The sequence below is a fragment of the Pleurodeles waltl genome, chromosome 3_1, assembly GCF_031143425.1.
Source record: "Pleurodeles waltl isolate 20211129_DDA chromosome 3_1, aPleWal1.hap1.20221129, whole genome shotgun sequence".
In the NCBI taxonomy this organism is placed as follows: domain Eukaryota; kingdom Metazoa; phylum Chordata; class Amphibia; order Caudata; family Salamandridae; genus Pleurodeles; species Pleurodeles waltl.
In genome coordinates this window covers 875047008-875063432 of record NC_090440.1, presented here as the reverse complement: position 1 = coordinate 875063432, position 16425 = coordinate 875047008, and the positions used below count along the sequence as shown (strand labels likewise).

Below are 16425 nucleotides of genomic sequence, written 5' to 3'. Positions count from 1 at the left end.
ACTCTAGGGCAAGTGACCTTTTTTGTTGAGTTTTGGATGGATTCCTTGTGGAGATATTTTGGGAAAAACGTTGACAAAGAAATGAATGAAAGATCACTGGATTCCCGGTTAAGCAAGGACAGAGTCCATTACATGTAGGAATGATCTCACTTTCTTTGACCTATCTTCTTTTCTTCCTCATCAAGCTGTTCTATGGCCTTAAGTCCTGAGCCCATGTGACTTCAGTTTCCAGTGCTTTTTAAATCACCACTAACAACTTTTATCCATTCACAAGTCACCAGCAACAGTGGGGAAGCAAGGGTATTGATAAGGTTCATTTGGGATCTTTCTTATTAAGCGGTCTAAGGGAGATCAGCAGCTACTAGGCTGACTTGTGGGCTGCTGCTAGGTTCTGCCTGTAGATACTTTCTTGATGTGATATTTCATGTAGCCTCAAACCTCCAGGTTGCCTACAAGTACCAGATAATACACAAAGGCTGTAGTTGGTATGATAGGTTTTATTGATGATGTATCAACACAATCAATTACTGTATTTTGAGCTTCCTCCTGGAGGGTGGAGACTAAGCCAGGTTACCATATCACAGACCACAAGGATGGATCCTTGGGACCAAATATACAGCAGTGAATGTACTGTAAATAATAGGCATGTACAAAACAAAACAAATCATCTACATGGTAAATTACAAGTTATGATACTGGAGGCAAGACAAAACAAAAACATATGTTGGACTCTTCATATTCTCATTAAAAGTTTGACATGACTCAAGGACTCCATATTATTCTGATGTCCCGGTTCCAAAGCTAAGGAAACTGAACACATACATAAGCACACATGCACACATATACACATCCAGAAAGAAAGACAAGTTTTTAGGAGGACATATGCCATCTTTTTAATCCCATATAATGGGGAGAAAAATGGATAAAGGTGGATTATTTGAATATATGAAAATCCACCAAGGAGGTTAAAGGAAAAATTGGGTTAGACCTTATGGCGCTTCTCTAGACTAGGTAAACAGAAATCAGGTGCCTTAGATTTGTTGCTCAGTGTGCTGTCATCTAGAATAGGTGTGGGACTAGAACACATTTGGTCGCTTCTTGCGAGTCAGTATACCAATAAAGTGTGAAGGAGACGTGCTCTACTATCTAACTTGTTGCCTTTTAAACCAAGCGATTTGAATTTGAACGTCACTTTCTTCCTTTAACCAAACGGTATCATCCTGGACAAATCACTCTTGGTTCCCTTATTCTTCCGCTATGCTTCACACTAAATGCTGTGTTAAAAAAGAGGCCTTTTGCCTTTGGCTGTCAATGTGTCTGGCTGTCATGCAGTTTGCAGTAGCACATTACAAATAACTTAAGGCTCGATTTAGATACTGGCGGAGGGGAAGACTCCTTCACAAACGTGATGGATATCACGTCTTCCGTATTACGATCCCATTATTGCTTGTGGGGGTTGTAATACGGTGGACGGGATATCCATCACGTTGTGACGGAGTATTCCATCCGCCAGGATCTAAATCAGACCCTAAGTTAATAAATCAAGAAAAATATGGAGTTATATATTTCGTAGAGAAACGCAATAGCAAAAATTGTAGATTGTGCTGTGGTGGGACAATATGAGGAAGGGGGCTTCAACAAGAATGGACAATTCATCTTTTTAAAACTGTTGTTAAGTGGCCAGCAGTCCATTTTTGGCCCTTTTGAGTGCAAACAGATATGCTGAGAATACACAGAAGAAACATGAAATGGCTGAATTACTCCCATACTGCACTGGAAGAATTGAGTTGTTTCTGCATCACACAATCCCGATAGCCCTGGTCCATTGATGAAATTTACATTTTCACATCTTCTTCTCGTGCTTCAATTCTGCGGTGAATGGCTGTGGGCTTTGTAGATGTCAGTCAGGGAAGAGTGAGAGCTGACAGTGAACACCTTACATAACTTTCTAAATATTGTGTTTTGGTAAAAATACAGTGACATTTTGAGATTATCGCTGGACATAGTCGGATGTGCATCATTGACAGGGGACATTTTATGGACTTCTGGCCTTCCGCCTCCTTAGGACACGCCCTTCTACAAACCTCTATACTCCACAAGTCCCAGTCCATTGGTACATTCTCCCTGAACATGCCACAGATTTTTCATAGTGCTATTCTTTCTTTATAAATTGCTCTTACATGATTAATTAGATGGTATATTGCTAATATCTTCTGTGCTCACAACCACCCACACTCGTCTTATTTTGGTTGTGTCCATCTGCTCGTAGTGAAAAATAAATATATCCTGAAAATGCTGGAAGATGTGAAAATGCATTTGAGGTGAAATAAATAACCTTGCATGGCAAGGTGCATTCCCTCGTCTTCCAATGCCTCCCAGAATTATACTCCCACATCACTATATTCGACAAAACTAGGCCCTCAACATTCACCTAACTAGACATGTTTTGAGATCTGGCCGGCGAATGACAGATGATTCATACACTCGATAAACGGACGCGTTTTTTGTGCCTCAAAAGGAGACTGAATCTTGCTTCTGAAACGTGTCTCCCCTCCACCACTCGACACAACGCTGCGAGCCATGCATCCCTGATGATTTGTTTGTTTTTAGTAAGAGTGAAGAAAGCCAAACTCATTCTTATTTGTTTCAAGTTATAGGGCTAATAGCCTTTCAACTAAACAACATGTCATTTCCACAAGAGAAGAAGGTTAAAAATAAGACCCTTGAAGCCACAGAGGCTGAGATAATGCTACTTACCTTGCCCTTTGAAAAATGTGAGTGGAAATATCTTCAGAAATTGCCTTATGAATAAATACTACTGGAAAATAAGGACCTGGCTTTAACCCGCCATATTCTAGTACATTGACACTGCTAACCAAATGTCTCTATTTCCTTCCAAAAGAAACACTACACATGACACAGCACCAGGACACAAGACAAGCCCTTACATAATCGTTCAATATTTGTGCACTACAATAATGTCTTTATTGAGACTCTCTGCCCAGAGGGCATGGTGCTGACCAGTTACAGAAGGGGTTTGGTAATGGCTTCAATGGTTGCCATGACGTTGTTAAGACTTGGTATGTCTGGTGAGTTTAGCTCCAAGGTTTTGCTGTTGTGATGGCCACTTGGGATATGTGTGAAGGTCTCTTTTCATTTCCCCATTGGGTGTGCACACATCACCCAGATGATCATCCGTAGTCGTCAAATATGTTCATGGGAGAGTTTCAACGTAAAGGGACTAGGCAGGAGCGTTTTCATATGGATCATTACTGGTTTCCTTTCTCTCAATTCTGTTCCGCCTTGTATTTCAATAGGGTTGGATCACTTTCAATACTTTATTTGATATGAGAATGGGGCTGGGTGAGAGAGCAAATCAAGAGTAAAAAAATACTGTTTCATTAAGAGATCAGCATATGGAGGAAAGTCTCCAGAATAGGGAGTCAAAATCAGTAGATTGACATAAACAGAGTGCTAATGGAGACACAAGGATGCAAAAGTGCTGGGGTGAAATAGTAAATCTAGAGAACATGTCTGGTAAGTCAGGAAAGAGCAGGGAGGAAATGGGCAGACTAAACAGACCCTAAAGGCACATGTCAACATGTTCCGGGTTGTGTCATGGGATAGAGGCGTTTAGCTACAATTCCCCTATGTAGTCATTAACCAAATGTTGTTGTGTCTATCCATTCAAGCCCGCACTGACATAGGCAAGCCCAACATCTGACTGACGTGCTTCCATTTCTATTAGACTTTGAGAGGTGATTCATATGTGTGATGGCCTCAATTCTAAGTCTATTGGCTTTTCCACTGAACGCTGCTGACGTGAAAGACACTTGTGCTGCAGACCTATTTTATCAAGTGCTTGAACCTTCCAGAACTATCAGGATGTTGGAGGTTTTCAGGAGTGCTAGACAGCCATGATCACTAGGAGGACTCTAGCTAATCTACCAGAATAAGAAACACTTTTGAGATCCCATGGATAAGTGCCTGTGTCTTTTCATTCATTCATTACACTTTGCTAAAAGTCTTCTTTCCCGTCCCGTGTTTTGAGGCTGTGGTCTGCTGCCATCCGCCACATGCAATATCATCATTGTCCAGTAGACCGGTCCACAACGGAATACTAGTTGTCCAATCTTAGAATTCTTATTGTCTCTGGGAAATCGACCTGCTGGAGGTCTTGCGTCAGTGACTGCGCTTGAGACACTAAGAGGTTTCTGAGAATATAAAAGTGAGGTTTGGGTATCTGCAGACAACCAACTTAATCTTGAGAAATAAATGCATAATCACTTTCACACTGGATCATACGCTGTAAAGGGCTGAGACTAGCTCCAGTGGTACTTAGCAGTTCATCTCCAAGAGCATGTGAAGAATGTGTTGATGTTCGGTTTGAATGAAATGCTATTAAATGGACTGGAGGAATTATAGTAGCTATCTAAGTTTTGATTAAAACATATTTTATAATCAACTGGTATTGCTGATTTGATAATGAACCACAAGATGTAGATTCCCAGAATCCTGGGGTCCCCAAAGATCTATCTATCTATCTATCTATCTATCTATCTATCTATCTATCTATCTATCTATCTATCTATCTATCTATCTATCTATCTATCTATCTGTATCTATCTATCTATCGATCTATCTATCTATCTATCTATCTATCGATCTATCTATCTACCCATCGGTCTGTCTGTCTATTAAACAGCATGCTGCAGCTAGACCGCATTGCTCCTATGTAACAAAAGGCCTTAAAGAAATGTGCGCTTTCTTATCAACTTTTAATGACTTCTTTTCACTGTGTTTACACTTTGAGTTTTCTCAGAATTCAGAGCGAGCAGCCTTTCAGGAAAACAGCGATTTATCCACCAAGTCTCAGATCTGAAGGCTAGTAGTCCTACATGGCTTATATACTTATTTACAGTTTGTGGTCCTGCTTATATAGTATTTTAGCTATGTTCAGTTCTAGCATTCTATGTTCTGTTTTCGACCAGTATTTGAGGGTATGTTTGTTATTAGTTCCATGTTCTATAGCTGTTTTGCTTGTTTCTGCTGGTCTGCTTGCGCCCAGGCACCACTCTACAACAAAAGATCTATGTTGTTCTGGGATTCAGTCTTTATTACACAGTCTCTGAGGAAGAATTGGTTAAAACAAAAATCTCACCTCTCAACACTCTTAAGTTGACTGTAACTTTGGTTTATTTGGAACAGGCTTCTCCGAGTAGCTTGTAAGCTACTGGTAGCTCTCCAGCTACTTGTAAGTAGCTCTCCTACGAAAAAAGAACCTTTTTCTTGGTTGAATTAATGTATTATATCAAAATTACATATTCAAAACAAAATTATTTATATTTTCAAAACTCATGAGCTGATGTTTTGTGAAACATGGCTCGATGTTCAAAATATAATTGAGCTGATCACCGAGTGATATATCTTGTGGGGCAAAGTATTACTCCTAACATTACATCTGTGCCAGGGGCATTGCAGCTGTTGCTACTTTGTATTACCCATGTAGACACAGCCCAAATTGACAAAGCCTATTTTACATTACCGCGTGGAATCGTGTGTGATCACTGCTAATAATTTTACCTATGGTGGCCACTAATTTAATAGTTTCTGATGTAGTCATTACTACAACACTAATAATATTAGTAGCTCGCAATGATTTTAATTCAACACAAGCTCTTATTACAGAAAAGGCTGGAGACCCCTGATTTAGACGGATGGATGGTGAAGTGAATTGTAGATGCCCAAAGGAAGTAGCCTTGGAGGTCCTCATGTTAGGAGCCTCCCTTTAATCCTGCAGGGGTTTCCTTTGTGTACTCTGGGGTTTGTCAGACAAGGGGAGTATGGCAAGGAGAGATGTGTCAGGTGATTACATTGATGAGGCAATCCTGAGATTGCTCACGTGATTGATAAGGTAATTTGTAAATAATGACCTGCAGGGACAGCAGCACTCCTTTTTCGGCGTTATTCAGAACAGAGGTGAAAAGGCACCGCGCTCTGGTTACTCCGTTGTAGGAAAACTGTCTGTCTTCATGTATTTGGTTTTTTCTCTTTCTTTTTACATTCTTTCTTCCTCACTTTCGTTCAATACTTTGTCTTTCTTGACTTCTTTCTGTCTTTCTTTTTTCCTTTTCCCTTTTTTTCTAGTCTACTTTTCATTTTCTTTCTTTTGTTTTCATTCTTTCTTCTTTAATCCCAACTTCCCCTCTCCCCCTCTCGTATTTTTGGTGTTTCCTCACTTGCAGTCCGGACATTTGGATAAATTGTGCACTTCGATGATCATTTTATGTACATTATGAGGGTGCAGCTTTCACAGAATGTGTACGTCCCTGCATTTAAACGAGCATGGCAATTGGGGATGGAGGGGGCTGGGAGATGCCCATTTTACCGTAATACTAAGCCTTAATGTGCTCACACTGAGAATATAGTCCTCGATTTTGAGCACCGTGAATGTAATAACATATTAGTTAATTTAAAAAGCAATGATTGCCGGCGAGCAAAGTTTATAAAGTATTGTACGTGCAGCTTTGTACTGTCAATAACAAACAAATAAAACCTTTTCATCTGATACGAATCCAGGCAGGCAGAGGTGATGTTGCCATAGCTGGACAAGTCAGCGTGATGCACAATATGAAAGTAATCATATTCATGTAGGTTTGTAGAGAACACGTTTCACATTCTGTTTAAAAGTGTCTTTTGTAAGTTAAATAGCATGTTGTAGTTTGGGGAGGGCTTAATTTGTGAAAGAATAAGTGCCCGGGGCCCACACATTTGCTTAGAAGTCTGGGGCTGCGGGATTGAATGTCAGCGTGCCGAACACCAAGGCTGCGTAGAGTTGATTCCACCATTCATGCTTCTTTAATCCACCAGCGCACGCTCCCTATTGCCTCAGTTCACTCTGTCAGGTTTCTGCTCCCCCCCTTAGTCACGTTTTTTCCGTCATATTCTTCCTCCTCCAGTCCCCTCTCTGTTTCTCTCTCTCTCGCTCGGTGTCAAAGTCTGATAAAGAAAAATAAGTGCCGGTCTCCAAAAATGGGATTGGCCCCACCTACTAACACCAGCTCAAATTAAGCACCGATTTTGGGAGCGCTTCTTAGAGTCATATCAGGTTTGATGGGTGTGCCGACGAGCTCGTGCTTTTCTCAGCTCTGGGTGGTTGATAGCCCTTTGCTCAGCCTGGATAAAATGTTTTCTTTTTATGCCTTATTTAGTGATGCCAAGACTTGGCTGGATCAATAGAGTGGCTTGCCAAGAAGTTTGAGCAGTGCAAGTATTTTTCTGATATGTATTCCTATTTTCGAGGAAACTTCCACCAAGAAAAAAAAAAGTACAATCTAGCACCACAGTGCAGAAACATTTTGGGGACCCGCCGAAGAGGAGCTAAGCTTATCTAGAGGTTTCTTAGCATAAATGCAAGCGATAGGGTGGGTGTAGTGACACCACATTACTGACTGAATAAATATGTTTTGGAAACAGAATTTTTCTGAAATGTGATAAAAATGCTCGAGTTTGTGGAGCAAAGGCAAAGGCGTCCTAGACTTTGGCGGCCGCAGATGGGAGGGCTCTGTCTCCAAAGGTTTTTTTGGGTTTGAGTTTCCCTCTAACCACTCATTTGTTTCCCATTTCCCATTTATTCAAGTGTGGTGTTTGGTGCTATCAAGTTTACAGTTGTTTTTTTAGGGTGTATCAATGTATAAAAACCGAAAATGAATTAGACTGTGCGTGTAGTGTATCTATCGTTTGTTAGAAATCAACATGAAATGTATTAAAAGGCAAAAGTCTTACATCCCCGAGTGTGCATGATGCACTCCACATTGAGTGAAAAGTATGGAACCTGTGCACTAACCTGTCACTATAGTTCCTGGTCTGACAGGTGCTTCCGTAGCACCTTTGACGTTTCCAAACCCAAAACCTATCAAGAAATCTCTCAATGTCCCTACAGACGACTCCACTTCGGATTCTAAGCAGAAGCTTGGTATGGGCGGCAATCATATCCATAGGGTCATCATTCCGTTTTTATGTAGTCTTTGGCTAACATAGTGCAAGTAACATAAAAGTAAAACAGGCCATTAGTAATAAAATTCCTTTTTCAATTCTATTGTCCACTTGACGGCCATCTTGGAAGTGAAGTCATTCCAGATCAGTCGAATCAAAGTTCCTCCATGAGAATGCAAACAAATCAACATGTTCTGTTATCTTTCAACAATAAAACACAGAATATGCAAGTCCTGTGATTAGGAAATACCAATCATGAGTTTTTTAAGTAACAAATAATATACCTTTCCTTATTGCCTGGATGTCAGCCAGAGGGGCGATGCCACTGCTTTGAGAACGTGAGGCTTGTGTTTTATGAGTACATCATGTTACAGGGTCTTGTGGGTGAACTTTATCAGGGGTACCCAATTTGAGCTTAGAAGCTGTCAATAAATGAATCATGAAGTATGGAACATGCTGGAACAAATAACATTGAATACAGGTATATTCCATTGAATGCTGAAGTTGCCAGACTGAATTTCTATCCTAGATTACACACACTTCTGGACCTCTTTGGATACTGTGGACATTTACAACATAGACATAGTTAACGAAATACTGCTTGCTGCAACACTGATCATAGTGTTGCTTCAAAAAGTGGTATTTCCACTTTCTCCTTCACCGTGCTCTAAAACCTATTCTTCTATATGGGTCTTATTCGGAAGGCTCTCTAGATCTGGCAAAACATTTTTCCACCCTTCTTGTCACAATCTTCCCTTTTCACTTATCGCCTTAGAGTCCATTCCACATTGCTCACATTCCTCTTTGGTGGGTGTCAAGGCCCAGTTTTTTACCAGCTTTTGGTTCTGGGGAAATAGCCTAATTGTAAACAGTAGCCATTTTTTTCAGGTAGGGCCCTTGAGACAGGGATTTACCCCAGTGAAACAATGTGGTCAAGGGGGGAAGCCGGGATTAGAACTCACTGCCACATTCCTCACCGAGCCCGAGTTAATTTTAAGACCCTGTGACTTCTATACTGTTGGTTTTGTCTTCGGGGGGGACCTTTCACGCTCTTCACATTTCATTATGGTGTCTGCTATGTATGTGTTGATGGTTCTCCCACTGTGTGGTCCGTACATCTTCTGTGCTTTGACCTTCCCCAGGGGACACTGACTAATAAATGGAGTCGCCAAACTTAGCGCATTTTGGATTGGGTATAGGCAAACACCCTAAGTTCTCCTCAACTGCCGATGGTGATTTTGTTTCCAGAGGATTTGACTTCTTTGGTTTCCTGTTGTCAAGCAAATATCATGTGTAAACGGCTCCTCCTTGTAGGGAAGAGTAGTATGCTAGCGATGTAAAAATGTAAGTCAATCCAAAAATAAGAGAGAAATTTGTCTCTTTTCAGATGGTCTCCATTTGTCAGGGTAATTTTCAAGTTCAAGCCTCGATTACGTAGTAAGGGTCGTGTCACGACCAAAGCAAGGAGGTACAGCAGAGAAAACTCAAATGTAATGCACGCGACCTCCTAAAGGAACAGGAGGTTTTCCTCAAGCTCCTAAAAGATGGCAATATTCGTTTAATGATTATACTTAACAGGTGCCTGCAGTTACTAATTCCATCTTTTTTCGAGAAATCTCACCTTCCAAAGAAGGGCATGGTATGTTCTACCACCATACTTGTGCAAATGAACTTGTAATTGGACAGTAGCACCATTACGAAATGGAGGGTTCACAAGTTAGAAAAAATAATCATCACTATTCCAGGGAGGGAACTCTACAGGAAATATAAAATAGAAAGGGGGCATACAAGTCATAACTTTATTACACACAAACACATACTAGGGTGACTAGATTTTGAAAAACAAAAATGATGACGATCAACAAACATAGAAGTAGGACTATAATTTTGCATCCACCAAGGGGAACATAATGATAGTGTTCACCAACATTGAAAACACAGACCATATAACACTAAGGGGCTCATTTACAAGAAACTGGAGCATCGTGATCAATGCACCAGTTTTCTTGCACTGCCCTGCGCCCCCCTAACGACACCACGGGGGCGCTGTATTTACAATTAAGGTGTCCACAACAACATCAGAAATTCTGACGCTGTTGTGGCTCTTAACCTTAACATTGCTGGACTAGCCTCAACATTTTGACGCTAGTCCATCAATGTTAAGGGGACCCATAGGCAACAGCACAGCATCACCTGAGCAGGTGTTAAAAAATGACGGCACCATTTCTACAGGGCTTTTAACTGGGGAACGCCTACTTTGCATATATTATACCTGGCACAGGTATAATGTGGTGCAAGGCTTTACAAACTGACACAATTGTGACATTGCGCCAGTTTGTAAATATGGCGTGGGGAAGGGGACTGTTTTTTGCCATCTTAGCGAAAAATAATGACGCCAATGTATTGTATTGTAATAGTATTTATATAGCGCTTACTACCCCTGACGAGGCGTTGAAGCGATTTTCGGCGAGTAGCACGCTACTCCGGAACCCAACAAGAATTAGTGATGGCTTAGTATAGGGGCACAATAACCTTGTAAATGAGGCCCTAGGAGTAATTAACTTTCACACACAATATCATTTGTGAGCAATTGCTTTTGATTAGGGCTGCTAACTGCTTTTGCACTAGGACACATGAAAACACGTGTGTTCAGTCGATCTTCTTTTAAAACCGAGCATGTGCTAAATTGACAGAAATTTGCCTGGAGAGATGATTAAAAACAGACTGCTCCATCAAATATTGAACATTTAATCATCCTAACAAACATACACACATGCATAGTCATGCAAACACACATATGCACAACTTAAACAGACATGTAGGGTATATGGCACATTAAATGGAACTTGTAATAATGAAAAGAAGGAATAATTTAAAATTGTTACTGGGCCAGGCTAGTTGAAAAAGATCACTGGTGAAATGAACGCTGGGATAGGCACAAAGTTAACACATAAATCTTTACATAGCTACTTCACATGTACCAGTCTTAGCATTCTTAGCCTATTTCCTCAATGTTTCAACATGGCATCCCTGAATACTGAAGAGGCTGAAACATAATAGGCACAGTGATTGCCACTTGCATTACAGTGAGCATTGTTCATGACTCGTGGTCATCGCATGATCATCCTGCCCCCCAGTAAAACAATGTAACGCTCCTAAGGAGCCACGTATGCTATGTCACAGTCAGATGAGAACGTCTGGAAGTTTTCTCAAAGGGGATACTTTTGTAAGTAATGGCTCAGAGATGTAGCCTTACAAGTGAAGGGAAATTAAAAATAGGGGCAGAGTTTTCAGACTCCAAATAAGACCAGGGAATGACAATATAGTGTCTTCATGCATGCAAAGCTATATTGTAAAATATGTATATATCTCATTAAATTTTATTTAGAAAAAATGACTGGATTCAGTGCAGGGCTCTACACTGTCCCATTGTGACTGGCTGATTGTTCCGTCTGCCTCGAGGTATTTGATTGACTCAATAAAATTATGCAAGAACATTTATCAATTTGCAATCAAAATAATCTCTTGGGAGCAGTCTTCGTCACCTGGCTCACAGGAACACCACATAAGGATCTGCTAGACTGGGAGCCTTTCCCTATAAGGCTTTGCTCCAACTTTCACAACAGCCTGATATTTGTCTTTGGCACCCGCCACCCATATTGTTTAGACTTCAAGAGTTTATTCTTAACCACTTTTATTTATTTTCAAAATGTGCTTCAATAGCATGGGTGTAGTCACATACAAGATCATCAATGCAGAGTTGTGATAAAATCCCAACACCTCACCCCTCTACAGGCCTCTTGGAGATCGGGCTACCCCAATTCGATGATCCCACTAGAATCCTGCATGACTGGTCTCAGATCTATAGCCATGCAATGAAAGGAGACACAATGAGTAGAGGTTTTGCCAGGTATTGATTCTGCTCATGGATTACAGTTGTGACAGTGATAAATGTCCCCTATGCCCTTCATGGAAAGCCTTGCTTTGGGCAAGAAATGTGCATGGCCACATCACAGAATATCTCTCACTCCAGGTGGCGTGTCTATTGCCTAATATCTTGCCAAAACCTCCCCAAATATGAATACCATGGGTGCCAACATCAAGGAGAATTTATTGATGGTGTAATTAGTCTGTTTAGAAGGTTCTGCTCTGTAAATATTTTGTGTAGTCCCAGTGGTAGGGTGTGTGCCAGGCAAAGGTAGGCTGGGAGAATCATTCATGTGAAAGTATTGACTTTAGTGTTGACAGCTCATCATACGAGTGCCTGAATCGTGTAACTCATGTGCCGAATAGAACTTCAATATATAGGCACATGCCATCTCCTGAGGCCCTTGAGTGACTATGTGCGGCGTATGGCGCCCGCCATACTCCCTTGATGAAATAGAAATTTCCTCCATTTGGAAAGTCTAGAGTCAGGAATCTCGCCTCCCATATTGATTATGATGGAGGATCACTTTCCCAGTTAAAATTGGAAGTCTAACACCCTCTGTGAAACAGTGATTTGGTCAGTTTACACTACAGTACGTTGCAAAAATGATCAAAGTCTGATCAAAAATATAAATACAAAAGCTCATGTTTAGATTCCCTGTTTCAGAATTGTGGGTGGTCACTATACTGCTGCTGCCCCGTTGATGCAATTTCCCATAAAACTCTTAAATATGGTATTGAAGTAAAGCACCTTCCTGGCAGTCATACTCTATTTCTAGCTCCTAATATGCTATACTAGGTGCATCTATGATCAGCCATTTTGTCGATGCATTTTAGACAGTGATGTAGTGTTGAAGATACCTGGTATATCCCAGAGGGCAGACATTTTGTTTACCTACTATACAAAATGTTGTTATTTTAGGCCTACCCACATTCATCCAGGATCTTTATTGGTACTAGTGAGAAAGTTATGTCACTATTACCCTTATACAGATGTATCAGGATACAACCATTTTGTGGGCTGAAGCCAAGTAGGGATATCACCATCGGCCCCACACAAATTCATCAGGGTTCAGCCATTTTGTGCACTCCTGCAGGGTTGATATCATCATAGGTGGAGACCACTGTTCACCGATCAACTTTACTTACTGTGCCTTTGCTCTGCCCTCAAAACAGAACATGGCTGTGTCAGTGAACCAGACAATTGCCATACCTGAGGCCATTACTTCATTTAAAGGATTACATGAGATTTTGCACCAGGAGAAGGGATCCTGTGCTTATCGTGACCCCTTCAAGAAGGTTTATAAGCACGTAAAGTTCCTAATATTGAAAGCCACCTTGTTTTGCATTTCAACGTGCAATTCCTAGGGTACAAATAACTTTATGTCTAGCACACTTTTTGCTGACCAGGGTGTTTAGGACAGTCTCATATCAAAACTGTTTTCTCTTCATTCATTTACAACAAGAATAAAGCAAGACACCCCAGCAATGTCACTGTTTGGTTCTCCCAGTGATGCATTTCTTCTTGAAAAACAAAGTTTATGTCCAAATGGTATGACTCTCTCCATTAACTGTTATGTAGGACAAATCAGAAACCCAGAAAAGGTGGAGTGGATGTATTCTGTGGAGTATAGGCCATTGGCCTGATCTGATGGCATTTGCACCCAAACTTGATCATTTTCTTTAAGTTCAAGCACTGCACTCCCAGAAGCTTGGTCAAGGAACCCTTTCTTGTATTCATCATAGGTGTATGTCGCAGGCACGTTGTTCTTGTAAAGCGCCACCCAGACATTGGTTCCTTTGACATGGACGTGATATGCAAAGTAGTAGACACCAGGGATCGGACATGTGAATATTCCAGTTGATGGGTTATAGCCATTGTGCCCATTGTACAAAGTTCTATCAAACTTGACTGGCATCCCGGATGCTGGGAAGGGAGAGCTGAGGATCGCAGTGAATGCTGGTGCAATGCTGGCAGAGAGAACCCCTGTTCCATACTGGGGTTTTCCAGGCTTTCCATTTCCCAAGACTGCACCTTCAACACCTCCATCTGGAAGGTGAAGGCCTGCAATGCTAGATTCATCAAAGACACCAGGTAGGCCAGGAGGGCCTGGCAGGCCTGGTGGCCCCTGAAGTCCATTTAACCCTGGTTGACCGGGAACTCCAGGTGGCCCAGTAGGACCTGGGAGCCCAGGTTCACCTACCTTACCATTACCAGGAATTCCAGGGATACCTGGCTCCCCTTTGAACCCTGGTAACCCCTGAGGTCCGATGGGGCCTGATGATCCTTGTAGACCTGGAATTCCTGCTGGACCTCTTATGCCTGGCTGTCCCGGATAACCAGATTCTCCTTTTTGACCAAAAGACCCACTTGCCCCTGGTGCCCCTGGAAGTCCTACTAGTCCAGGCTCTCCTTTAGGGCCAATTGGTCCACCTGTTCCTGGTAAACCTGTCAAGCCCCTTTCACCGGGCACACCTGGTTTACCGGAGAAACCATTAGGCCCTTGATCTCCAGGAAGTCCTCGAAGTCCAGGAGGGCCAGCAGGTCCCATGTCACCTTTTAGACCTGGAATTCCATGTTTACCCGGCATTCCTATTGACCCAGGAATGCCAGAGGGCCCAATAATCCCTTGTGGTCCTGGTTCACCTGGCTCCCCATCTAAACCTGGCTCACCTACATCGCCTACTGGCCCTGGAACTCCGCTGGATCCACGATCTCCTTTCATTCCAGGAAAACCAGGTTTTCCATAACCCGCTGCTCCAGGTAAACCAGGTAAGCCACGGAGTCCAGATTCCCCTTTCGGACCGATTGGTCCTGGCATACCAGGTAACCCATTGGAACCTGGTTTTCCCAAACCATCTAGACCTGGTGGACCAGGAGGTCCTTGAAAACCAGGTGCCCCACGAATCCCAGGCTCGCCAGTGGCACCAAGGTCTCCTTTTATACCTGGAACGCCAGGCAATCCATCAAGTCCTGGTTTTCCAATTCCATTTGGGCCAGGAGGCCCTTGAGGGCCAGGTGGACCTCCAGCCCCCTTAGGGCCGGGAAGACCTGGTTTCCCAAACCCATTTTCACCCCTTAAGCCTTTATCTCCCCGAGGTCCAGGTTCCCCTTTAGCTCCTGGTTCTCCCCTAAAGCCTGGTGGTCCAGGAGCACCTTGTGTACCTGGTTTACCGTTTAATGAGAGACCTGCTGGCCCTGGAACGCCAGGTGGACCTGGTAGTCCGGTTGCTCCATGCTCTCCTCTTATTCCAGATTCGCCTTTGACTCCGGGAAGTCCTTTGCTCCCAGGTTTTCCTGGAATTCCAGGCATTCCTGGTTTACCCACACCGGGGAAACCTGGTGGTCCAACTGGGCCTGGTTGTCCATGAAGTCCTGGCTTTCCAATTCCTGGTTTCCCAGGAAATCCTGGCGGCCCAGGTGGTCCTCTTGGTCCAGGCTTCCCTGCAGGACCGGGCTCTCCTTTGAGGTCCACTGGAAGAATTGGTTGCATGTCTGACAGAGAAAGAGACATAAACCATAATATATTATGTTAGATAATCCCAGTTCATAATGTATGAATACAAATGAATTGATCAGTCTGACAAAAACCAAACCAAGAAGAGTTAATCATATTCAACATACTTTTTATGCTAAAGAAGCCTCTTGACCAAAGAGTAACTACAACCACATGCAACACTGAGAATTAGCCCAATAAATGCAACCACTTGCAATGTTGTGAGAAATAGCGTGAGTATCTACAACATGCTATGCTGTAAGAATTAGTGCAGATAACTACATTTAAGGAAATCGGCATCTGAGCTGCTATACAAAGAATGTTAGGACTGATTGGACATGCTCAAAATGCCCCGCTCTAGAATGCAGAATATCAGTAGTGTTCTTGCATTGTATTTGGGTTATGAAATGTATACATCTGTATACCATGAGCCTGATTCACAAAGGTAACCTTACACGTTTTGTTGCAATGCTGCTAGCAATAGTTAACATTCACTATTACATAATGCATGGGTATTTCACTTCGAAGGGGGTGGATGGCTAGCAAAACTATGTTTTAATTAGGGGTGGATTGGAATAAAATGCGTAAAGGCAAAGAGTAGTAGCTTGTGTTGTGTAGCGGGTGCACTTCTTATTCAGTTGTGTTTCTGTAAGCAAGGATGTCTATTGTATACTGGTGGTGTCTGTGTGGGCAGTGCTCAACAGTGTGTGAAATGGTTTTGATGGGTGCGGTGTGCGCTCAGAGATCTGTGTTTGGCCCACATGGTCACAGCTTCGAATCCCAGCGCGCCCACTTAGACTTTCAACCTTCTGAGTCAACAAAACCGCTACCACCATGTTGAATAATAATAGTACTTATCTTTAATCTGTTAGTCATGACAGGAGACCTCTTAAGGGTGAACGGTGTGCTCCATAAATATACGTGTTATGTTTAATATATATACATATCCGCGAATCCTTTTCACTTTTGCAATATTTTCCTGGCTTGACCCTCAAAGCATTCCTTC

General features: G+C 42.2%; 1 protein-coding gene across 2 annotated transcripts in view; it reads right to left on the bottom strand.

Annotated features, from left to right (window-relative positions):
* Positions 1–482: 482 nt before the first annotated feature.
* The window catches only part of COL8A2 (collagen type VIII alpha 2 chain), a 317432-nt gene continuing 301489 nt past the window's right edge, over positions 483–16425 (bottom strand). For both annotated transcript variants that reach the window (XM_069223837.1, XM_069223838.1), the window contains exon 4: positions 483–15418. In XM_069223837.1, the coding sequence (XP_069079938.1) occupies positions 13497–15418 (1922 nt within the window). In that variant the 3' untranslated portion in view covers positions 483–13496. The remainder of the gene's footprint in view (positions 15419–16425) is intronic.